Source organism: Brachyhypopomus gauderio, chromosome 15 (assembly GCF_052324685.1).
Source record: "Brachyhypopomus gauderio isolate BG-103 chromosome 15, BGAUD_0.2, whole genome shotgun sequence".
In the NCBI taxonomy this organism is placed as follows: Eukaryota; Metazoa; Chordata; class Actinopteri; order Gymnotiformes; family Hypopomidae; genus Brachyhypopomus; species Brachyhypopomus gauderio.
This window is the reverse complement of record NC_135225.1, coordinates 20,354,693-20,381,687: the sequence shown is the minus strand read 5'-3', so window position 1 is coordinate 20,381,687 and position 26,995 is coordinate 20,354,693. Positions and strand designations below refer to the sequence as shown.

The following is a 26,995-nucleotide window of genomic DNA, read 5'->3' as shown; positions in this document are numbered from 1 at the left end:
TTTACCTATGAAAAAGTATTTCTTGTTTTTCTTCATATTTTATTATTTTTTATGTTTATGTTGATTCCAGCATGTGTTAGCATGCGCGTCTACTGCAGATGTGAGTCATTGCACAATGCTGATTCTATATCTCATCTTACATTATGTCGCTATTTCATTAATGCTCCAAACCAGGGGAAAAAAATGACAGTTAATATTAAGAGAAGTGAAACTCTTTCAGCCCTCATGCCTCGCCATAATAATGCTGACAGAAGAAATGAATCAAGTTGGAGTTAAAATGGAGTTAACACTTGAAAAGGAACCACAACTGGGAGTGTAGGTGGATGAAACAATACATGTAAGGTGTGTAGGTCAGCCAAGGGGACAGACATACAGTATATGATTGAGCATTTGATCAAATCCTTCAAATAAACTAGGACTATGCCTCTTGGAGGGCTTCATATTTCTCCAGCTCTTGCACTACTAAAATACTAAGCTCTGTAATGCTGTGGCACTCTAGCCCTAGATTGGAGAGCCTCTTGTGGTCACTCCCTTGACTTACCCACCTTCCAAATGGCCAGTCTACTAACTCCCAGCACTTGCTGTGAACACGTGTATCATGTATAATGGCAATCAACCAATGGGCTGCGAATTCTCCATTGGTGTTGCTACTCTTTTCAAAGTGTCACAGAGTAATTCGTGGTGTCTGAGCCTTGGTTATGTCCTGGTCCACTGTCATTTTGAGTGTCTTTCTTGGTGTGACTCTGAGCGTGACTCTGAACTCTTCCATGTCTTGGTGCAGTGCTTTGTACGCTCGTCTGTATGTCTGTGCTGCCCTTGTCTGTATGTTTAAAGTTTGGTGTTCGTACATATGAACAGCGTCTGGTTGTCAGGCCCTGCTCAACAGCTATTGGCTGAGGGCTACGGTCTTTGCAGCTTTAAAACCACTGTGGTATTTAATGTGTTAATAAGGGATGGTTTGATTAAGAGGAACGTCTTGTTTTAACAGTAGTGAGCGTGTTGGTTGTCAGATGCAGTCCACTGGGACATCGTCCACAGACGAGGCGAGTGATAAGCAGGGGAAACTGCACTGGCTACCACAGGTGTGCAGATGTTAGCACAATATTAAGACAATGTCATGATATAGATGCTAACGCACAGCTTTCATCGCAAACGCTTCTAGATACCCGTGCTGAAAATAAAGCTTACAAATGGTTGAAGTTTTTGGCCTGCATATAGATTTCAACATCTAGCTGCAACGGGTGTCTTCTAGGCGTGTGTATTTTGCGCAGCGAGTGCCAGGAGCTCTCTGAGATGGTGCACCTCGTCTGTGGGCTGCGGATCATCTCTCCGTGGAATCTGGTGTTATGAAACACCTGCTTAATGTTTCTCATGGCTCCCAGGCCTCGATCATGTACCAGCTGGACCTCCTTGTTTCCAGAATCTTCTATAGCACAGCCATGGCTTCAAAAGGAAAGTTGACGCATTTGAAAACACTTTAAAGTAACTGGTCATGCGGTAAGTTCTGGCCTGTACTGCGGCTGAACACTTAGGTGAACGTCTTGGCCCTCTCGAACCATGCAACACTGGACTGATGAATTCCCACTACAGAACATTATGAGCGGTTGCCCTCATCAACCTTTGCACCCATTGCTGGATGTTAATGTGCTGACTGATTATGTTTTGAATCAGTCGAAAGGGAGACAATTATTTAAGCTTCAGCTGAAAGCTGCTCCGTCAAATGGCTCTTTTCCATCATGCTGGGTCCACACTTGGAGCAACCAGTGATGAATGGGTGCATGGCTGAAAGGTGAGGAAGACTGGTGTGATTAATGAAGGAGTGAGAGTATGGAAGGAACGATGGGGTCACGACCCCACGGAGAACACATGATTTATCCCACCCACCCTCACCCCATGTTGTATTGACAGGAGGCACAGGGACAGGGAAGTCCCTTTCAAGAGGGTTTAAATGACATTTTGTATGCTCAGCATTGCACAGCAACTTTCTGGCAGTGAAATGCCACAGAACACGTGAAGGGTCTTGAAGTCATGAAGACTTTAGCCCTTGCTTGGGGGGGTTCTTGGCTTCTTGCTCTTCTCGTAGCATTAAACACACTAAAACGATTTAAGCAGACAATGGTAAAACAGCAGAGCGCAGTCATATTTCTCTGAGCAAACTTTTGCCGTTTACTTAAGGGCTGAGACAGTTTTTTTTGTGTTTCTTTGAGCTGGGCTTCGCTGTTCGCCTGGCAAAAAGTGCCAAGAAGACTGACGTGAAGCTGTGCTGTGCCGGGAGCCGCAATACCAGCGAGCCGGAATCAATGGCAGCATCTATATGCAGACACAATCCTGTCTGTGTACCCTCAGTTAATGGTGCGCGGCTGAGGGTGGGAAGATTTAGCCTTATTCAGAGGGAAAAAGTCAGAGAGGTTGAAAGGACAATGGTATAATCTCTTTTCATCAAGGATTATACACTTCTTTAATGGACCCAAATGCATTGCTGATGATCGAGATGCAACGTGGCATGTGGTGCGAACGCTGGACTTTGATTGCGCACTCTTTCTTGTGCGAAAGACGAGGCAACTTAGGATAGAGTAGGGAGGTCGTCGTGAGTGGAGAACACAAGAACAAGTCAAAGCCCATGGCAGTGCTCAGAGTGTGGGAGATTACTCCAGTGGCGTTTAGAGGCCTTCTGGTGGCCAGCACAGTAGGAACCCGTCATTGTTCCAATAACAAAATTACACACAAATAAATGTCGGGTTTGTCAGTTAATAAAAGCGACCAGCAAGGCATGATCCTCACTACCATCGTTCTGATGGGTTAAATATAGCTACTTAATGTTAATGCTACCTTGAATTGACAGCCAGATTGACACATATTTTGAAAAGAAATCTATCCTAAGAGTGTTTATATTTTGTGTTTGTTTACATTTTTTATAGTGCTTAAGACCAGTCCTCAAAAAATCTCATTGCAGCCTGCAGAGAGGTTACAACCTATTTATATACAGTGGATAAATTATGTATCATATAGCACACTCTATTATATATACATATTTAGAATTTAGATACAGATTTAGAACATTGTTGTTCCCATATCCACTGTAAGCAGTTAAACCAAAGAGAGAATAGATTTAGGGCTGATTTCTGTCTGGAAAAGTTTCCTGTCAGCCACATTGAGAATACATAATCTATGATTTAGTTTTATTATTTTTTGTTATTTTTCTAAAAAGATTTTGTATGCCAATCAATAACATAATTTCCTATAAGAAGGACAAGTAATTTGATCATCACTGTTTTTGATATGACTTTGACTGGAGTTAGTTAACCAAAGCCCTGAAGATCAGTTTAACATAGACGACTGAGAATAATAGCAAAACTCAAACAACTCTCTGTAGCTGTTTTTGTGAGGTGCATGCCACTGTCACCTTTGGCTTGCTCATTAGGGATCTGGACCCATACGATTGTAAAGCTGCTTTGTGTTGTAAAAAGCACTATATAAATAAATTTGACTTTGACTTTGACTTTGAGGTTGAGGTTAAAATCTGATGTTTTTATGAATCTGGCTCCTGTTAATGTAACAAATTGCAACAGATGTCCGGTGGATTCATAACTAATACGTGAATTTTGGAATTTAAGGGCGAATGATTGTCCTTTGGTTCTGTCCCCCAGGTCAGCCATGCGGTGGCGTGGTACAAGGCATGAACGGAACCGTAGAGAGTCCTGGCTTCCCACACGGCTACCCCAATTACGCCAACTGCACGTGGATCATAGTGACGGGCGAACGCAACAGGATCCAGCTGTCCTTTCACACCTTTGCGCTGGAGGAGGACTTCGACATCGTCTCCATTTACGACGGGCAGCCGCAACCGGGCAACCTGAAGATGAGGTAGGAGCCCTTCATCGTCTCCTCACCACCCACGCCGCCCTCCCCACACAACCCCACCCCTCCCTCCCCAGCGCCCTGTCATCACCTCCAGTGCCACGGAGCACATTCAACAGGTCACTGTTTTACTGTGAAATCGGACACGGATGCTAACACGGCTCCATCGTTCCAGGAAGTGTGCACATGTTACCTCATCATTCGAGCACACCCAGGCAACGGGGAAAGGCTCCTTTAACGTCTCTTCTGACTGCGCTCAAAAATCTCAATAGGGCTTTATTTAAATATAAATAGTACCAGATCATTTTATGCAAAGATTATATAAAAAAACCCTCCTACCATATCTTGGGGAAAAAAGGAGAGTTTCTAATTAAAGTTTTGTGCAGGTTTGCAGTTCCAGTATGGAGGTTCTATAGTGTCTCTACTTTTAAAGAATGCTTGGAGGTATGGGTATTGTGTGAAGCATTTTAGAGGAGCTCAAAGTGTTTTATGAACAGCCATGATCAATAGACCTGAAAGCAAAGTGCTCAAGCTCTTGGCCAACATGGAGTGCCTATAATTAGATGCAGAATTCTTTTAAGCACCTGACAATTAACACAAAGATTTAACACTTCTGAGACAGATGTTGAGCTGCACAGTTTTTATACATTGGAGCAATATAGAATCAAAAACGCTTGCTGATCCAAAAAAGTGTTTTAAATGGTTAAGCAACTGTGAGGTTAAAATAAAATGTGGCCACCACACCAGGTAGTCAGAGGTTGCATTTGTGCAAACCAAGTCCACTGTGAGATTCTATTTAAGGAGCACTTTGAGTGCCAGTGGTATAGATGTGACGTGCACTTGTGGTGTTACGGTAGGGGGCTTGAAATGTATGAAGGTGACCACGGACTTGAAATGCACTTAGCCCTGTCCAATAACTAATATTACTGGTAAGTCTCTTCATGTGGCTTGATGCTTCTCTCTGTTTTTCCTTTCTCTTTCACCTTCCTCCCTTCTTCTTTCTCTCTTCCTCTCTCTCTGTGTCTATGACGCGTCTGTTAATTCATCTGCACCGTTACCAGGAGGTATTGTGAAACAGCGTGTAAAGATAAATTGATCTAAACTCATGTTCTGTAACCAAATTAAAGTGGGAGGCCAATATGTATCTCTTCAAGATTTGACTTTGACTTGGTCAGATGTTTTCATATGAGCAACTCAACAGCCCCATAAACATTTGATTATCACACTGTTTTGTTGTTGTTGTTTACGCTTCCAAGGTCATTTCAGAACCATGTGATTGATGGCTAAATTCATGCAAAGTGGATCAAGGGTCCATTTGTACAGGTACAACAGTAGCCAGAGACAAAATGTAAGTGATTTTGCAGATGCCTAAAGTACTCTGATCTGAGAGGCAACGCATTGGAAGGTAGTTACTGAGAAATAATACTTATGGTTTGGCAGTCGCCAGTTCTGTCTAGTAAATCAAGGCAGGGCAGGAGAGAGGCCCAGTCCAGTGCGTGCAGAACAGTGATGTTCTGGATCCAGCCCTCTATGTATCCGCACGGTGCTGCTTTGCTTAATACGTCTGCCATTTTTACAGAGGTGTTTTGAGATTAATCAAATATGTGTTAAATAAAAGGTTAAAAAGCTTTACTTGTTTTTTGTAAGACGTCATATATGCACTGTATAATGAAGTCTACATGTGGTTAGTCATGCCTCTCAAATACTCTGATTTGAGTTACGATAAAAACCGAATATTGAAGTCACAATGACTAGTTGAAGGTCGAAGTTTATGTCCGCCTGTTTAGCATGCGGTTTCAGTCGGGACGAAGTATTAGCGCACCGCACTTGTTTCAGTTTCAGACTGAATTGCATAAGTGATGGTGTGATTAAAAAGCCGCTTCGTTTTCATTCCAGTCTATGTGTGGTTGTGAACAACAGATGGAATTCTAAATAATATAGAAGGATGTGGGGTGAAAGCTAATGTTAGCGATCAACCGGCTAACCAGATATGCTTTAGCATCTTCCCATGGGTGGACATTTGGTTTCTTGCCTAAATGGCACAAATAGTTTTTTTGGTTGTGGTGCGTAAAGGGGGAAGGAAAGGCTACTACTACTATTTTATTTTTGGTAGTACAAAAATTCTGGACTTCACCTGAGCTGCTGCAGGTTACCAGCGGACTCATTTGGGGCTCTTTGAATTAGGCCTATTGAAAGTGTGAAGATCTGACTTCCCTTTCCGTTGCTTCTACATACACAGAGCCTTGTGTTATGTGTTGCTACACAAAAAGAACAGATATAACAGGATACTTTTTCAGGCTGATATACTGGTTTTCTGTTATCAAGGCAATGCTTATTACTGAGTATATTTCATGTACTTAAGGTTCTGTAAATCACTGAGACATTGCGTAAGTATGGAAACAATTGTTATAGTTTAAGAATAGAAGTGAAGGTTTGAACTGATGGCAATGCAGGTAGTCTTCTGAGGAGAATCAAAGATTGATCAATGAGATGTTGGGTAGAATAGAGAATGGAGCACTTAACCTTCTGCCCATTGGTGGAAAACATTGAGGATATGAGGTAGTGAGGACTCTCGTGAGAAAGCAAAGGGGTTTTGTAGCACACTTCATTCTTCACTTAAACTATTAAGAAACTTTATTTCTGTCGATAACATAATGTTTATATCAAATGAATGAATATGGGCTTCAAAATTGATTGGTTTCATCCATGTAGCTTGTAAGTTAGGAAGTGATTTATAGTTATTTAGTAACTAAAGTAAAGACTAAAGTTGACTGAGGACCTGATGAACTGTTGCCATGATCACATTGAACGCACAATGCTCAAACACATTAGTAGCAATTCACAGTGCTAGTAAATAAATAGTGAAAATGAGGCAATGTGTTAGAGTACGAGAATAGGAAGACCGCTCTTTCCCAGTTGACTGAGGTAGTTTTTGGACAGACCAGTGAGCTGTAAAATAGTTTTTTGCACAGAAGCATACTTATAACTTTCTGGGCTGTTGAGATTTTGGGATCTGCCTCTGGGAGGAAAGGCTGGAAGGAATTGCGAGCACTGTGCTGTTTTTTTTTTTTTTTCGTGATGTGCATTAAGACATAGTTAATCTCGGACTTAAATGAAGATGTGAAAAGAGAATGCAGGTGGCGGTTGAACTGCATCAAGCTGCAGCTGAGAGTGCTGTGAACTGAATCTCACACAAAGTGCATCGTCCCCTGTGCAGCTTACCTTGAGACTTACCTGGCTAAGGCCTGCCAGAAAACCTCCGTAATGAGTTACATTAAGCACAGGCCTTTTCTAGAAAGTCAGTGAAGAAACCTGTATATGGCTCAACAAATGGCTGTAAAAACATTTTTCTGAGGTTGTGCTGCTGCTTTATGAAGTAGAAGGATAAAAAGGGGGCGCATCAAAGCGCCTGAGAAGAAATGTTGCATTTGGTAATGATGTCATGACACCTCATGTCAACTGCCTGTAGTGGAAAGTCATGGAAAGATCACAACATAGAACCAGAAAAGGCATGGGTTGCAATATGAAATAATAAAATGATTGTGTTGAAAAGATTATATGTCTAAATCTCAAATTTAGTTTGGAAAGACATTCCGTTCTCAGCACATTCATCAAGCTGTACATACAGTAAACCATCCTCACACATCTGCATGCCTTCCAACTCATTGATTTTCCTATTCACAGGCTGCTCACATAAGCTTAATGAACTTTATTGCCATTTTTAAGTGGTCTGAAAAACCTGCTAGAGGGTGTTTTTTTTTTTAAAAAAAAAGCATTTATCTTCTTTCATTGAAACAAGCGAATTGGTAAAGTCATTATTAAAAAGGATTATAATACAAATATCATCAAATTCAATCAAGGAGCCTAATTAAGTAATTTCTTGTTGTCTTTATCATATTTCTTATGAATATGATTATACATCCCCTCCCACTCTTCACACATAACACTGTGTGTATATACATAGTGTGTGTGTATTTACATGTATAGCATAATATTAATATATATCTGTAATATATAATATCAGGAATGACCACTTATAGATCCTAATTGTCATAGGGCATCTTAAATCATATCACACCATCTTACAGGAAGTTGAGAAGCTTCTATCAATGACTGTTTTGAAATGGAATCTTCAAACAAAGCTATAGTGCTCTGAATGATCGTGACAACATTCAGTATTAATAAAGATTGATGTTGGTTTATGAATCGATGGCTGAAAATGATGCAGAAGCTGTTCAACTCTATTGATGTTACTGCAGTGTGATAGTAGAGTGCATTACAGATGGAAAAATGTCCATGCTGTGATGTCTTTATTGTGTACCTAAAAATAACAGTGCCTGCTTGGTGTGGGGTGCACAGAGATCGCAGAGGCTGACGGATGAAGCTGTGATAGCAGATTAACGTGTTCACGCAAAGTCTTTGATGACTGGTTCAATCACTGACAAAAGCAAAGAGATTATGTAGCATTGTTGTGTGACTGTTCTTTAATAAACACGCTAGCACAGTGGCTAGTGTGCTAGCTGCTAACTGCACCATTCAGGATCTGATCCGATCCCACTAACGCTATGTGCTTGTGCTAATTAAGCAGGAGCCGTTACCGTAGGGCCTGTGTGTGTGTGTGTGTGTGTGTGTGTGTGTGTGTGTGTGAGAGAGAGAGAGAGAGAGAGAGTAGGACAGAGAGAGGGTGTGTGAGTGTGTATGGGGAGTAATTCAACAGAGTTCTGTGTGGTCTCATGGCCTTTGGAGATCGACGACATGCGAGCTGCTACCCCGCGTGCCGCAGAGTGTGTGAAGAGTGTGTGCAGAGTGTGTGAAGAGTGTGCGCAGAGTGGGTGCAGTGCACATACGTGACGCATGTTAGCTTCACGGCCCAAGCGTGCTCCTCTGGTAGATTTAATACTCACACAGGGGCTGGACGCCAATCACTGAGTCTTTTCTCTCTGGAGCTTTGTCTCCTCACCACAAGGTGTCAGTGGAACCTTAATCCAGGTCTTTTTATGTTAATGAAATGCACGCCTCGTGCATGCATAACAGGGTACCCTACATTTGCAATGGGAAAATAGGACAGGCGCAGATAACCAGTGACTCGAACAAATCCAGCGCTGGGGACACAGACTCAAGCTAGCCGAACTAAGACAGCGTATGGCAGAAAGGAGAGAGAAGGATGCAGTATCTCGCCAGGCGCATTGTCGTACTTTGATAATTCTATAAGCTGCTTCCTGCACGTACCGGGTGAATATCACACGTCTTTCTCCGCACGTCACAAAGTTGCAGAAGGGAAATGGAGAAGTAAGTAGAACACGGAGTCCTCAAGGTGAACGTGAGGACAAGGACGAAATATCGAACCGGAGATCGAGGTGGTGGTGGGGGGTGGGGGGTCGGAGCGGAGTCCAGCCGAACAATAAGCACCATCTCCAGGAAAGAACCGTGGCCCCTCACGCAAGAGGAAACGTCGCAATACCCCTTCATTTGCAGAAGTGTCGCAGGCCCGCCGTGGCCCGCTGTGGCCCGCACCTGCGCCACGCGCAACCCGCCCGAGAGGACTACAGATGGAACACGCTGTCCACTACGAGGGATCCAGCTCCCTGTCTCGCTGAGTGATAACACACATCACGCAGTACAGCTTTCCTCCCCATCACACACCTGTCATGGCAACCACCATCACACACCTGTCATGGCAACAACCATCACACACCTGTCATGGCAACCACCACTCTGATCTGTGGCCACTGCCAAGGCAAAACACACGCAGGTTGTGGAAACGTTTGGGTAGAAACGTGATTGGGAAAATGCAACGTAGACATGAACATATAGTGGGAGGTAGAGGTGTTAATTTTTTTTTTGTTTCTTTGCATTTGGATGCTTGTATTTGTAATATCTGACCAATATTAAAGATGAAAATTGATGCTTGGGCTATATATATTCTATATATTTTTAAAATCATTTAACACGTTATTTTCATTTAGATCTTGAGTTCCTTAGCCAGCAATTCTCAGTCTCATTGGCACAGAATATGCAGGAAGAAACAGGCAGCAAGTGTGATGAGATTAATGAAGCAGACGCACACGAAACAGCATAAAAGAAAATAAAAGAAAGCCAATGTAACACAAGAAATGAAGTCATGCAAACAAAAAGGGCTTTTAAAGTAACAAAAATAATAAGACCAGGACGCCCAGGTGGTGCCGCAGACTCGGTAATTCGCACTACCTGAGTGGGACGTGGCACCAAATCAAAACAAAGACCATGTGCGACTGGAACTGTAAACAGACGCCACATGCAAATCCACGGCCATATGACGGAGGCCATTGGCTGGGGCCATGGTAACTCAGCTTAAACAGGAAGTTTCAAGTTCTCTTACAGAAGGATTCCAGCTGGTTACCTCGTGATGCATGAAGCTCGAGGCCTCGAGTTTGGAAAGGGCAGCTACTCTTAACAACCTAAAAGGCAACTTTGATTCCTTTAACACACTTTTGGTCTTTACATAATTCCATACATTTCATAGCTTTGGCGTTTTCACCATTATGCTAAGGAAATTTGTACAGATAACCAGAGTGGACGTGCCAAGATCTTTGATTGATACTTTTGACTAGACGTTTTGCAACTGCTGTCTGTAATTTACCCAGTCTAATCATGTGCAAATCTAATCGAATATTTAGCACTGGTTGAACTGTAGTTATTTCATGAGGTCTTGTCAAGGTACTTATTAACTTATTATTATGATGCCACAGTCATGATTCTTTTTTTTTTTTTGAAGGTTGCAAGAGTTTGTGCTTTTAAATAGTAGTATTAGAGACGCATGTAATGGGGTGACTGATGCAGTAGACACAGAAGGTTGTGCTGGGTGGATTCTAACCTCCACTTCCATCATAGATACAGCACAGACTCAAAGCAAGAAATTCTAGTTACACGCAAGGGGTCAGTGGAGCGGATAACGCTCTGAACTCTGAAGAGAGTCACTCAAACGTGGCCTCAACGGGTGGCGCGCCACGTCAGAGCGGCAGCAGGTCCGGGTAGGTGCGGTCACGTTAGGCAGGACCTGTGGGCGAGCGGAGGGCCACCAGCAATGAGTGACAGGTGCAGGGAACGATGAGCAGTGATCGGTAGGCGGGGGATTGTGATCTAGGGAGTGAACGGGAGGTGGAGTTTTGTGAAGTAGGTGGCTCCCCTGCTCAGATCATTAAAATTAGTATTAGTATATTATATATAGAGTGTTATATATGATTTTTGCCATTCATCCAAGCAGGGTCCATGGGCCTGAGGTTTATGCTGTGCAACAACACACGAACCCCATCATATTTCATAGCAGGAATTATTACACATTTTCCTGCCTAACCTCTCTAGCTTTTGTGCCATAAAACTGCATTAAATTGTATCGTGGTTTGGAGCAGTTATTTACATTTAGTTAACGATTTTACAAAGTAAAGTTAATTATAAATAATTTCTAATGTATAAAATGTAGAAATGTCAAAGAAGAAAGGCAACTGAGTCGACACTGTCTGTGCCTTTATTAGAGCATTTTGGTTGACATCACACAGACGCTCATATTTCTTACAGTTATGAACGCTTGTAAAAATATTTATTATGGAGAAAGGGCTTTCGATACGTGCCTGTGTATTATGAGAAGATGCTAAATGTATGCTGGATCTGCATGCCGGACCAGCAGGGTCCATACATGATGTGGTGAGGGAAATCCACATGCCGAATGATGGATAAAAGGCTTTGACTCATCCCCTACAGTTCTCACCAGCTCCACCGTCTCCGGCCGCCAATACACACTTTCCAATTTAGAGTGGATCAGTGGCCACACGGCTACTTCCATATGTCTCATTTCCCTGCAGCAGGTTTGAACCCACTCTGATGGCCAATACTGTGAATTCATAGTAGATTCGTTGGAAAGGCAAGACCAGAGATTGACTAGGCACTGGTCAGAGTGGAGGTGGTTTGCTCATATAAGACTGTAGAGGACAAGTGATATATTGAGTTCGTGTTCACCACTGACTGTATTTCTGACAATGTGGCTGTGCACCCCCCCAGTCTCATTTTTCTCCCTCAGCTTGGCTCCTCCGTGTCTTCTGTCCTCCCGGCCCATAAATATTTCCAAATTCATTATGTTAAGTACTGTCCCAAAACTAAAGGAAGCAAGTGTAAGATGCTAAAATTTCCTTATACTGTCGTGTTTGACAAGGGCGTGACAGAAGATTGCATACTTTGTGAAACATAACTGCACACTTGGGTAACTCACACGTATGATTACACGTGAAAAACTTCCATTTCCTGCGTAGACTGTGTTTTCCCCTTAAACTGTAGCTTTGTCAGACAACATCCAGTGTTGTTTTGAAGACAACACTGAGATACAAATAAACAAATACATTTACAAGAAAATCACTTTAATTGCACCAAGATTTCTAACATCCCCTTTAATCCGTGTAGCCAGATTTACACATTTATTATGCATTTTTTTCTACCGTGCTTCACTGCAAATTGAAGTGTAGTCATTAAGTTTCATTAAGTTTTATTAAGACGATATTCATCAAGCTATCCGTGCTGAACAGTAAGCGGGAGCGAATAGGAGTCAGGGGCAAATGTGTAATTGTGTTTATTATGGGTCATTCCCAGGTAATCGTAGTTGAGGTCACTGTCCATAGATGTAAAGGTGAGCATATACACATATAGCACTAGAGAATGTTGTACAAAGCTTTGCAACACAAAAATATAAGAGAAATGAGGTTATACCAGATATGGAAGATATGGAAAGGCAGACAAAACAAGGCAGAGATGCAAGAGTTATAAATAAACAGTTATTAATAATCAGATGATAAGGGAATGGTACAGGTGCATTGAGTGAGGGGGGGGGGTACAAACACAAGACAGGATGAAGACTAAAATGAAACAAAAACAAAGGAACATGTAAGTAATGGCATAGGATCCGCAGAACTGGGGGAAAACTGTGATGGGACACAAATTAACGCAGTTTCAAAAAGACCAGCCACGTTTGCAAGAATGTTCTATGGTCTATAGTTTAAATGCACAATTACAGAAACATCATTAGCATTTATTCTGAAATCATTCAATATTTCACTAATGATATTTCAGTGACTTTTCATGGATGGTCTTTTGATTAAAAACATGTTAGGTTACCAGGAGTGTGCTTTTCAGTATTTTACAACTGCTGTTTTGAACGTCTGTTCCCAAAGACCAGTTTACAATGGGTAAGACAAGCAAAGGATGTCCAATACGTCTTTAAAAATGCTGTGGATAAAAGAACTAACGACATCGAGGAATAATGCCATTTTCCACATTTCTATCTCACTGTTATCTTTAAAGCTATCCATAGAGTTTTGCATTTAACAATAGAGACAGATCTTTGGTCCTGTTGGAGGTCTAAATGTGAGGGAATATTTGTGATTGTTGTATTAACAAATTATTAATTTATTGCAAAAATATTACACTTTGATGACAATGTCTGATTGAGATAATTTGGTAAATTAGCCTCAATGTTAGAATTTGGATATTCATTTTAACTGCTGTATGGTCATAGCAATAGCTACGTTCTAGAGGCCAATAAGACAAATGGCTTATTGGTGGTGTTTGCTGTCTCAGGACAGGACATGTACTTACATTTACGGCATTTGGCTGACGCCCTTATCCAGAGCGACTTACTTTTTTTTTTTTATATCTTATTTTATACAAGTGAGCAATTGAGGGTTAAGGGCCTTGCTCAGGGGCACCTCAGTCATGGACTCAAGTCTGGGGATCGAACCCGGGTCCCTCCGGTCACAAGACCAGTTCCCTAACCACTAGGCCATGACATGTACTTCAGCATAGGTTGATATCTATCTGTATATGTTCCTCCATGTAGCGAAGTGAATATTTTCATTACTGATACAAACAAGGGCCACCTCAACAGGGAGACTCTTTTTGAATAACGATAGTCAAATTGGTTTTTCAAAAAGGAAAGCAAGTAGTTAATTACTAGAGTAGTGCAATTAAAGGTTCATTAACCCAGTTGAGCTCAGAAAGACATCCCCCTCAGGAGCTGGTGTAATTCCATCCCCGTTGTTCCTTGTTTTGTTTTCTTGGTGGCTGAATTTCCTTGATTTTTAGGAGAACCGAGTATAATTGGTGGAGCGAGACGCGGCTGGCTTCCACGCGGGTCAATTAACTCCGGCAGCTGAGTGACCCTATCTCTATGCTGTGCATCATTGTTTTGACACGACTACAGTAGGAGGGTTCCCAGCATACAATTTCGCTTGCATTTGTTGTCTATTTAAAGACTGTACACGCTCCACTGGACCCATGCACCTCCAGGGGATTCCCAGTAACTTAGTACTGTGTTCCCTTTCATTTTGGATCATAATTTACCTCATCGTCATCATCGTGTGTCACACTCACACCCCTCAGAAGAGGTTCGGGGCTATGGATCAGTGCATTGGTGGCCACCTACCAGAGCAGACCACATTCCACACTGAATTCCAAACACTGGCAAAAATGTCTGTCAAGGTAGGAATTTGCATGGAAATGGAGATTGTAACCAGTGTAACCATTGCTCATAATTCACGTTGCATTCATAATGCATGTCATGATGCAGTGATGCTTCCTGATCAGTTTCAGTTAATTTCTATTAAAAGAACTCTGGAAACACATGCCTATAACAATCAGACTGTGTAACGTATATCTACCCTCTTACAACAATGTGACAGATTTAAAGAGCTTTTTTTATTTGTAGAGGTTCTTCAGCAACTATTTATTCAGCAACTTTGCATGCCAGCCACCCCTTACTCCTTAAAGAAGGCAGGTGTAGGCGAGCAGGAGTTCTGCTTGACCCGGTCCAGTGATGGCACGCTCAGATCCACTTGACCCAGTCCAGTGATGGCACGCTCAGATCCACTTGACCCAGTCCAGTGATGGCACGCTCAGATCCACTTGACCCAGTCCAGTGATGGCACGCTCAGATCCACTTGACCCAGTCCAGTGATGGCACGCTCAGATCCACTTGACCCGGTCCAGTGATGGCACGCTCAGATCCACTTGACCCAGTCCAGTGATGGCACGCTCAGATCCACTCCCAGAGGGATTTGACTGGACAGGGAAGTGTTCCTGGTTTTGCATATGCCTAGCTCAATAATGAACTAATGAACTGAATCAGGCACATTACAGTGAAGAAACCGCAAAGTGACCAGTGCACTGGTGCTCCAGGACAGGAAACACCTTTTTTTCCAATAAAGGCCAGTTGAAAGAGCCCTAAAGTGCTCAAACCAAAGGTTATTTTTACACCCAGTACATCTGTGTAAAAATATAAATCAGGATACATTTCATGGAATGTAATAGGTGTGGACACAAGTGGTCACAACACAATATATTTGGGCCAAACCTTTTACCTTTGCACAAAACAGTACAAAAGGGCCAGAGCCTTGGAAGCCCCCTTTTTAAACGCCAAGGCTGTAATGTGACATGGGTGTAGGCTGACCACCTCCCGCAACCTCGTATGATTTATTACACCTGTCACAGACAGACCCTTTTCTGCCATGATGCCCGGTCACATGACTCGCCTTGCAAAACACTTTCGCATGCAGAACCTTTCATCTCTGGCTTCAAAACAAAAAATTCTATACATATTGAAGATCAGGAAAAAGGGAGAAACGTGTGCCTGCTTCCACGTCTTCTCAGTCCAAGTCAATTTAGATTAGGCAGATGTGGCGCTTGGCTGATGTAGAGACTGAATCAAGCACAGCTCTGGCCCAGGAGTAATTACAGCCAAATAGTACTGGTACACGGATGAGAGTTAGAGCCGTGTGCGCACCGTAATAGAATTAGCGTAGCATTGATTCATGTAATTCTGTTTGTGAAGAGCGCAAATATAATCACTAATATTGCAAAGCTGCTCAGAGGGTTAATTCACACCCCGCGTTGACCTCTCTTATTTCTTCAGCGGATCACATGACACACAGAGGGCTGGCTAGCGATATAACATCGCCTCACAGTCTGTGTTTCAGTAATCTGTAAACGACCTCTTCCATATATTGCGTGATTTCCTGTATTAAAAAGAAGATAAACTGCTCGGAGGATTTTTTTTTTTCAATTACGCAATTAAGCACGCCACGTCCTCTGAGTTGGCGGAAATGAAAGGCCGGTCTTAGGGTCTGGGGCAGTGGTTCGCATTAATGGTTGACCCAATAACGAGTCATCATCTTTTGAGTAGGAGGCAGTGCTCATGCATTATACAGAGCCAGCACTCATACTCATGTCACTTGTGCGTCATACCGACCCCCCCCCCCCCCCCGCCCCCCCCGCCCCCCCCCGCTCCCCCGTAATCTTGATTCAGAAATGTCAAGAATTCGCCACTGGGCTGGAGTGCCTCCAAATTGCTTTGCCTCTTCAGTGCTGACTTTGCGGGTGCATGAATAAACGATTCCGCCAACAGTGGATAAAACCGCTGTAAGCTTGTGCCACTGTTTTAATTGCCTCGGCCACGCTGTATGTATACAGTAGCTCTGAGAGGATAGAGAAATTGCACAAGAGGAAAGTAACTCGTTACCTCATGGTACGTTTTTATACCAAAAGCCCAAGATCGTTCTGTCACACGTAAAATGTTTGGAGGTGCCTCAATTGATTGCCTTACTTTTAATATTTTTTTACCTATCTATTTATTTACTTATTTTGTTTGGCACAGTGTGCAGTCTGTATGTGGAAAGGTTACTAATATCTTCACAACTGAAAGCCACACATAAGGGTTAAAACGACACATGCAGCCTTTTGTTTGGGGTCTGTGTAAATGAGGACACTGTTTATGAAGCATTTTGCCAAGCCAGGTAACATTCGTGGTTGCGTAATTATGCATTATAGTGCGACCACTTGACCTCTCTGTGTTCTGCAGAGGCTATCCAGCTATTCCGCCCGCTCGACGGTCACGCGGGTCGGGCTTGATTACCACACGGTGCTGCTGAGAGAAAAGACAGGTTGTTAACACTGTGACATTGTTTCAACACTCCTCTGATCTTTTGGGGCGATTGAATGTGTTCAGCGCATTATTTTTTAGATGCCTCGGCAGTGAACAGTGCGGCGAGGCCTAATGGGGCATGTGCCCAGTGACCCGAGTGAAGGATTATGGGATTGAGGCCTTCATGTTGGCCACTGTATGCAGCACGACCAGGCCACACATGTCTGGAGCGGCAGGGTAACTTTCGCTCGTGTGCATGATTTAAAATGGCTTGTTAAGGCAGTTTGTTATTGCTGTGAGGCTGACCCGGAGCGGCGACAGGGCGAGGTTTGATTGGTCCGTACACGTGCGCAGACCTCTCGGGGCAGCATCCGGACCGTTCGCCGTCGCACAGGGCTTCTGGCGGCCTCAACTCTGACACTGGTGCTTAAATCTGAAATAGATGGGCTAGCTTTGATGCGAAGTGGTCATTTAAAGGGATTCGATTTATTTGCATACATGAAACTGCCAGTCACGACTTGCCGTAACAGGAGGCTGGTTTCATGCTGCATCACACAGCATTGTGCATTTTAGCGTGGGCGCTGTTATTATTTGAACACTTCTGTCACTGTTGTGCTAAAAAAAATGGCCCGCAAGTCACAGCACTTCTTGTAATCTCTCACAGGATCTTTCTGTTGAAAAATCAATACAATAAGACAAAAGCTGTTTAAATCTTATCAATAATCGGGATTGCTGACTGAATGATAAATCGGCCTGAAATGGTTGTTGTTGTTTGCGCTGGACTCCTGAGATTGAAATACGTAGCGTTCTGCATATTTATACCATTTTTAAACTGAAATGGCACGAGGGTCATTAGACGCAGAAGAAGAAAAAAATAAAAAAGTCCTCGATCTGAACTGCCCGATTGTTTTAGTATCCACCTAACACGGATGACGCATAAAGAGTCCTGTTGGATTGTTTTCAGCTTTAACCCACTCTGCGTATTAAACAACCATATGCACCGAGTGCTTTGCGCAAACATTTTCTCCAAAAGGGCAAGGCATACCCTCTCCAGACTAATATGCATCACGCCCTACATGTTAAATACATGCTGTTTAACCTTATGTTTCAATTAAGCACTACACAATGGAGCGTCCTGAAATTTGCGCTCTCAAGGGTACTTCTTAACCCTATAATTTCACCCACATAGGTGTCAAAACAGCGGAGTAATCCATCACAGAGCAATGACCTTTCCCAGCGGGATGTGCGTTGCTCTCCACTACGTTCAGGCTGGCACACGATCACCTTTGTTGGGCCTGTGCTTGTTCCTAATTTAAAATGTTTACTGTGAATACTGCAATCAGTGCTGAGGCAATTTACACTTTGGTGGAAAAAAAAAACACGACTCAAAAGCGGAATATTCTGCGTTTATTCTGGCACGGTGTTATGATGCATCTGGAGCGCCGTACCTCTCAAAAGAGTGGGAAAAAAAATATCCCATCATGCCTTTCTCGCGCTCCAGTCACAGTTCATCTCTATCCCACTGTGTCTTGTCTCCTCCAGTCCTTTATCAAATTTGATTCTCCCTTTGTTCGCGCGCTGACCCAAACGTAACCCACCGCATGGCTTTACCTACGTGGCCCTGATAAAACACCCCTTGCTGTTCCGGAGTGACAATTCAGGGACACTGAAGCGAGCTTTTTTCCTCTGATGCCATGAAAGGCCGCCCTGGGGTTTGCCTGGCAGAAAGGGCGGGTTGGCGTCAGAACCCCGGCAGCAGGTGCCGCGTGAGGTTACCGTCAGGTTTCACTCTTTTTTTTAGAGTACCTGTAATGGGAGGACAGGAGTGCCGGCATCAGACTGTACTCTGGCTTCCCATGGGAGAATAATTGCTCTGGGGCCTGCGATAAAAAGCAAAGAGAAGATGATCCTACCTCGGCAAGTGATAAAGAGTGTCATAGAGGAGGCCTAGAGGAATATTATGAAGGCAGAATAATTGTGTCATGAATATGAATGTATATAGAAAAATGACCTTAATGCTGATGTATGAATGGGCAGATTGGGGGGGGAGGGGTCTGTACGTGATCGGGGCCGTTGCATAGCCTAACGGATGATTCGCTTTTAAAGGCACTTAGGTGTACTACTCTTAAAGAATCAGGCCATGCTCGTGGGACAAAGGAAATAGAGCTTATATTGTTTATCGTTTAGCATGCAGCAGAGACTAACAGACTGCGTGTGCAACTGTGTGTCGTGGCAGCGAATCAAAAATCAGAGCCAAGGAAATGGGATGTGACATAACTGCAGGCCTCCTTAGCAGACAGCCGCAGCAGCGTCAACCACTGATGGCAAAATTGCAGATACCGGCAGTGGAAAGCAGGGGCATTCATCTTGACTGTAGATCAGAAGTTATAGTGAGTCACATAGTAAGTGAGCAACTGAGACTATTTGCGATCCTGCCATGGCGGTTTTGTGACTAAGGGCACCGGTGATCTGCATTTCCGTGGGATCACGGAAAAGCTGATGCAAGCGGGAACGATTTTTAAAGATTACGGAAATAATGGGCAGATGGGATGGAGTTTTTTAAGATACTAAAGATAGATGGAGAGATACAGGGAGAGAAAAAAATTTAGAGGGAGACGAAGACGAAGGCATCAGCGGCCGCTGCAGTCAGGCTTTTGTGAAGGGAGAAATGAAACCAATGTTCAGTGTTGTATAACTTCTCAGAACCCCAAGGCAGGGCAGAAATTGAACGGTGTAAAAAATAATTAGAACACCAGGTGTGGGCACAATGAATCCAAGGCAGAGACTGTTGACAAACCACCGCTGCTGTCTCCCTTTCACATTGCTTTAAAACTCAATTTCAGGTTTGCTCTGCTAACATTCGTGTGGTGACCGAGATCTGGGAATCAGCGTATCCTGGAAAAAAAGGCAAGAAAATGGAAGAGGAGTGAGGATTTGAAAAAAAAGCTGACATCGGTCATCTCAAAAAATTTAATTACGTTGCTAGTGAACACATGGGACCACTCCAATGGCGCTAGATGTAAATGATCTCCTAATGGCCTGCAAACATCAACATGGTCTCCAAAATTGCAGATTTGTAAGAATTTCCTAGCCACCCGCCTCTTCCTGTGGGTTTGTTTCACCTGTCCCTTGTCTTATCAACATTTTGTGCTGCATGTTTGTGATTAGCGTATGTGTATTTAAGAGTGCATGTTGTCAGTGGCGTTTGCTGGTCTTTTACGTTTACTGCTGCATGTTCGTTTTTGGTGTCTGGAGAGATGGTCTGGATGTCTGGAGAAATGGTCCCGATGGCTGGAGAAATGCTCAAAACACAAAAAGCGAACACAGCAAAGCAAGTTTCCAAAAGTTATACAAAACTTTACTGGTTCCTGCTCCTGTATGATATTACATATTTTTGTTATTTGTGACAGTGTTAGCATAAAGCTAATTCATTTATAATGGTGGTCATATTATGTATTATTCAACACAGTCTTAGCCAGTTGATAAATCTTTTCCACCAAGTTCAACCCCAGAGCAGGGACTTGAATCAGCAAGTAAAACAGCCATGATGTCCACTGTGAAGAACAATAGTATACAGCCCCGTGGACAGGGGGGGGGACAATCGGGTCTGTTGTCCCGGGCCCCAGGGCCAGGGGGGCCCATATAAAGCCCAGCAATTTATTTTTTATTTAAAGTATATAATTTTAAATATAATCTTGAAATCTTTCATTAATATAAAATTCTGTACTCAAAATAAGCTCAATGGCTAAAATATATATGTTTTTTACCTATCTGCATATTTTCCATTAAGTGCATACACCCCTGTCTCCCACTGAAAAATGGATTGATCCAGAGACCGTAACCGGCTGGTACCCGCCCAACAGCGGGAAATACAGTGGTGGATAGTTAAAGAAAATACAGAAATCTGGAGCGCAGAAAAGAAAGGAAAAACATTTACCTGACGAATTTTAATATTGCATTGTGTTCCAGGTTTGAAAAGTGCTGGAATTTAGGCTAAAGTACTTGAAAATGCTTGAAACTGTAACTACTTCGTTTCACAACAAATAGCTGTCTACGAGCCTCTTGTAATTCCAGGACGAAACATGAGAGAACGTGAAGACGTAAGGCGTTTTGAAAATAAACCACCATTAAATAATGTGATAAAAACACGCGCGAAGTTACAAAATTCGAGAGGTGCACGACCTCGCGAATCGACAGCACTTGAGGCCCTCGCGCTCGGGCGGAGCCACTGCGATTACGTCATTTTTGCAGCGCAAACCCTCGCGTCAAGTATCTAGTCAGCTGTCAGAAACAGCTTTGATGTGTGGCTATATTATATACTATCAAAGTTAGTAAAATACTAATCATATGACTGGTTAAGAGGCTCCAGCAACACCCCAGCAATACACCAAATACGCCAGCAATACCACACCCAAATGACCCAACAAATCCACACCCAAATGACTCAGCAATACCAATTTCAAATATGCCAGCTATACCACACCCAAATGACCCAGCAATACCACACCCAAATGACCCAGCAAAACCACACCCAAATGACCCAGCAAAACCATACCCAAATGACCCAGCAATACCACACCCAAATGACCCAACAAATCCACACCCAAATGACCCAGCAATACCACACCCAAATGACCCAGCAAAACCACACCCATATGACCCAGCAAAACCACACCCAAATGACCCAGCAAAACCATACCCAAATGACCCAGCAATACCACACCCAAATGACCCAACAAATCCACACCCAAATGACCCAGCAATACCACACCCAAATGACCCAGCAAAACCACACCCATATGACCCAGCAAAACCACACCCAAATGACCCAGCAAAACCACACCCATATGACCCAGCAATACCCCACCCAAATGACCCAGCAATACCACACCCAAATGACCCAGCAATACCACACCCATATGACCCAGCAATACCCCACCCAAATGACCCAGCAAAACCTCACTCAAATGACCCAGCAAAACCACACCCAAATGACCCAGCAAAACCTCACTCAAATGCTCCAGCAATACCACACCCATATGACCCAGCAATACCCCACCCAAATGACCCAGCAATACCCCACCCAAATGACCCAGCAAAACCACACCTAAATGACCCAGCAATACCACACCCAAATGACCCAGCAAAACCACACCTAAATGACCCAGCAATACCCCACCCAAATGACCTAGCAGTGCTCCACTGCAATACTCCACCTCAGTACCCTGACAGTGCTCCACCCCAGCAATGCTCCACCCCGATGCTCCAGCTTATTGTCTTATGAAAACAATGTGTGCTGTTAAACATTTTAAATTTATGGTCCTGTACAGCCATTATGGGTCCCTGCAGAAGTTCCGATGTTATTACAATGCAGTCTTTAGTTCCCAAAGGAGGATTAAAGTTCAGAAATAGGTGTTTACACACTTACTGTTATTTCCTGAATGGTATGAATTATGAGTGGTTGCATACATATTCAGTAACTGCTCATAGCAATGTGTGTTCCTTTTTAAAATGTGTATTTGTGTGTTTTCTGAAGATGCAGGGTATATTTAAGTGCCGTAAGACTTGTCTAAAACTAAAGGAAAATATAGCATATTAAAGAATTCTTTAATTCTTTGAAAAAATGGTGAAACTAAATGACACATTTCCTAATAAACTAAGAAGTAGGATAGAAGTCAATGCGGCTGTGCCCAACATTCTAAGTTATGTCTGCAATTTATCACATCAAAAACGTTAAAATTAGTCCACAGAAGCAGAATTGCTTCTTTGCTCATCGCGATGACCTGCACTGAACTAGGTTAGGAGTGAAACACTGGATATTTCTTTCTTTCTTTCTTTATTTTTTTAGAAGTGTTTACATTTTTTCTAATGTGTAATAGTTTATTGTGGTTGTTAGTTGGTGAGTTGGGTTCATGAGTCTTAATTAACTTCTCCACATTCAAATAATCACTTCCATCTATAGGGGAAAAAGAAAACAAATTAAGATAAGAACAGGTGTGTGATCTAACACAGGAGTTTTACAAGGCGAGGAAAAAGTCAATGCTTTAAATAAAAATGCCTAAATAGGTGGAAAAAGAAGAAATAATAATAAATGATATTCATGAGCAGTGAAGACAGCACTGTAGGTGTGAAGCAGGCTGCAATGCACAGGGCTACAGAGCTTAAATAGGTACAAGGTGAACTGAAAAACTGATAAGTAGGTGATTGGGAACAGGACAGTGGCTGTCAGTGGTGATTGGAGTGATTCTGTGTGCGTGCGTGTGTGTGCGCGTGCGTGCGTGCGTGCGTGTGTGTGTGTGTGTGTGTGTGTTTGTGTGTGTGTGTGTGTGTGTGTGTGTGTGTGTTCCTTGCTGGGTAGCAGCCGGAGAGTGACAACAAGACACCATGACTGTATCCAGGATCTTAATCCTCCAGTTGAGGGGAGACTTGGATGCTTAACGAAAAATCGGAATGAGCAGAAACAGAAGGTTCTGTGGTGTTCCGTTGATAATGGGTAGTTTCATGGACATTTAAATATCTGAAATAAAACATTCTGTACTTAAGAGGAGCACAAGAGACAAATGTGAGGCTGAAGAATGAAGAATATGAAGAATACAGTGGCGTATATAAGAACAGACAGATTAAATGGGGTGACATCAGACAGCAATAACAGGATTCTTAGCTGTAGTAAAAGTCCAGATAAAAAGCCATATGTTACAGCTGAGTGAACCTTTGGTGAAGATTGGTCTGAGAGTTCATGTGTTGAAGCAGTCTTGGAAACGTTTGGAAGGTAGATGTTCAGAGCCCCACACGTGATTCTCCAGAAGTTCAGGCGAGGAGCGCTTGAGTTTTAATTTCGTTGCGTATACCAACAGTGGCAGCTTTGGTAGAGATCTGTTTTTTTTTTTTTTTTTATCTGACTTTATAGCTGTGACAGGGAGCGAAATGGTTTTAGGAGTCGTGCATCTGTTAGAAGCAGAGTGAGACGGGTGACTGAGTTAAGAATGAGACGTTTTGGTGAAGAACTGCACAAGAGTTCATGAGCTGTCCTCCAAAATTCATATTATGACTGTATGTCACAAGAAAACCTGGAGATGTTTGGATGTTGTGAAAATTATCTGCTTTGTCATGTTGTCTTACCTAAAATGTTTTTTGAGGGTGGTAACCAGGAAATTTGCATGATCATCCGATTTTAAGACATTTTCCGAAAATAAGTAAGTACGTAAATGAACCAGAAATCGAAGCGGCTGAAGTTAAATTGTACAAATTGCAAGTGTGTGTATTAAGGTTAGGGGTGCAAATCAAAAACTGATAGTGTGACTCAGCAATTGAATCATGGACCATTTGGCTTGATACACTCACCAGCCACTGGAAACACCTTTCTAATAACCTATAGGACAGTAAGAACTCTTCATCTGTTCCCATGGCTGCTTGGTTCTGGTGACAGACATCTATCAGCTCAACACCCACAACCAGCCCAATTCATTTTTAAAGTTGACCCAGTTTTTCTGTATATAGAATAATTAGTTTTGTTTCTAATTTAAGTACATTATTTCATAAACTTAAAATAACCACATCTCCACATTTCAGCAATCATTTACATCTGACATGCTTCTAGAAGACAGATAAAAAAAAAGACCCCAAGACCAAGTTTTCAGGTCCCTAAAAGGGGACACTTTCAGAAATGATCAGAAACAAATGTAAAAATAGACCACTCACCATTCTTTCTGTAACATATAGTTTTAAGTTACTGTAGTGTTACCTGACAAAGTTACATATTTAGCAGTGTCCTCTCAGCTGAGCACCACCTCTCTGCCACTACCACTTCAGTGTTGCTCAGATGCTCTGTTGAGACATGTCCACCTTCTAAATAATACCTAGTTAACAGAGGTCATGTCATCAAACACTTGCCTGTGATGAATGGGGTAGAGTCGTGGTTCAAGTACCACTAAGTACCACCAAAGTATCCAACTTTCACTTATAAGTCACCATTTTTCAGAGTCTACCAATAATTGGAATAACCAGTGCACATAAGACAAACACAAATGTTTCAGGCTCTTATGAACACAGAAGGAATTACTTCTCAATCATAATATGAAGGACAGAAGTTTATAATGGCAACAGAAATTAAACTATCCCTGTTTTTAAACCCAAAAGCAAAAGGTGATATACAATATGTACAAATAAATTCATTTATTTACATAGTTCTGTACGTTTCATACTGAAGTACATGCAAGGAGACACACTTGGTTAGGTTTTCAGATCATGACTTACCTTTCCAGCTTTACCTGGCTTGCCATCACTGGCAGTGCTTGAGCCTCGTGTTGAGAAACACTTGGGCAAGAGGGTGGCTGATGAATTGTGGGATACATAATAAAGTGTTTAGGGTATAGCCTATTTACAATGTAGGTACTCCTAAGTGTGTAGTGAGTGTATTATTAATAGGCAGAAATAATGAGAAATGTGTTGCCTCCACTGTCTGTGTCTTATTGAAAGACTTTTTTCAAATATCATTCATCTCATTATGATTAATGAATATAGTGATAGAGTTCCTGATAGTACATATCATAGTAAAACAGTCTTTCTCTCTTACCCTTTGCATTTCTCCAAAGATCCTTTTTTAATTGATGTCATTTCACAATACGCCATAATCTTGCTGTCCTTATTGCTGTCTCGATTATCACAAGTCATTGAAAATAGAAATGGCCACAGCAGGCACTGAAAGGTAGAAGATAGATCATGTAAGAAAAATGTCCTCCTCTTCCAAGAGGTACAGAATTTATAGATGGCCAGACCATGGTCATAAACAACAAGTTGTTCTCTCTCCCTGGATGCGTGTTGATTCAATTTGTACTGATTCAGTAGTTGCAAATCTTTAAGTATAAGTTCTTCTGACGTACACATGAGCAGGGCCTGTGCCAAGGATCATCTGAGATGCTTATTATTAAAGTTGATCCATGATGAGCATAAGTAGAAAACCATCTCAAGCTACCTTTCTGATTAGAAGGTACAAATGGTATTGTTCTGAGTCAGACTGTCAGAGATTTTCAAAGCAAAATAGTAATTGTGTGTTTCACATTGTGTGTAATTGTGTGGACATTTTTCTATGATAAGCCTCATGTGAAGTGAGTCATTCCTTGGTCACATGCTGAGGGTAAAAATAATATTGGAACAATTCAGTAATTACTGTATGACTTTTCAATTATAGTATCATTCAATTAATGTATCTCCCACCATCAGTTACTCGGTTGGTATTGTGTCTCTTCATAGGATAATTTACTTGTAGGTAGCCATTAGTGTCAGCTGGTCCACACTTGTTCGGAAGGCAGTTAGAAGGGTAGCAGACTGAGTAATGAAAGAGGAAGGTTCTTAAAAGCCACATCAATGATTCTGTCTTATATGTCGTCTGCTTAACTGCCTGTCAGACTTTTGCAAATGCCCGTAGCCCCTGTGGTCAAATTATCACACAGGTCATTACACTGGTGTTAAAAAGTTTGTTTTGTGGCTCTACCCCCGAGTTTGTCAGCTCGAATCCTGTGCCGCAGTGGCGGGCCATCAAAGATTTGTTAGTGCGGTGTTTTCTGTGACTGCGTGACATATCCGTCGACTGTAGCGTGTTGCCGATGCGTGGTGGAGATTAGGCGTGCGCTGAATGAGGTTCCCTTACAGTAGGCACGATTCAGTGGAGTTTAATGAAAAGCAGCCTGGCATGTTTATCCCCTGCCAATATGCACTCCTTTGAACTCATCCCTCAGCCTTTGATTCACGAGAATGGGGATGGATTTATAGAGACAACGGGGTTTCAGGGCGAGTAATGCCCCATAACTTATGCGCCAGTCAATGCAGAACTGAGCTATTTTGGTTTTCACATAGCTCACGCAGGTAAAGGGGTTGTTTGACAAAAAGAGTGCTTTAAAAGCAGTACAGAAAGCATCTTCTAGATGTACACTCTTTTTAATGTGGCACTTAAAAACATCTGTGTACCATGCATCGTGTTCTTTTTACTGAAGTAATGTCACAAAAGACTCTTTTAATTAAGATTCATGAAAAAACAATGCAAATGACTTCACCAAAATACCAGCTTTAAAATATGAAAAGTTTGGAAGTAGTTATGGGAGAATGCTGTTTACTGGGATTCTTTTTCTAAGTTGTGGTGAAGAGGTGTTATTGAATTCCTCAGTGCGTGTTTGGTAAATTCTGCAAAGTACATTCACTCAGAAC

The 26,995-nt window shown here is 42.4% G+C and overlaps 1 protein-coding gene across 2 annotated transcripts in view; it reads left to right on the top strand.

The window, feature by feature from the left end:
- Positions 1 to 26,995, top strand: part of csmd1b (CUB and Sushi multiple domains 1b) — a 288,049-nt gene that overhangs the window by 64,084 nt on the left and 196,970 nt on the right. For both annotated transcript variants that reach the window (XM_076974689.1, XM_076974688.1), the window contains exon 2: positions 3,648 to 3,864. In XM_076974689.1, coding sequence (XP_076830804.1) covers positions 3,648 to 3,864 — 217 coding nt within the window. The remainder of the gene's footprint in view (positions 1 to 3,647; positions 3,865 to 26,995) is intronic.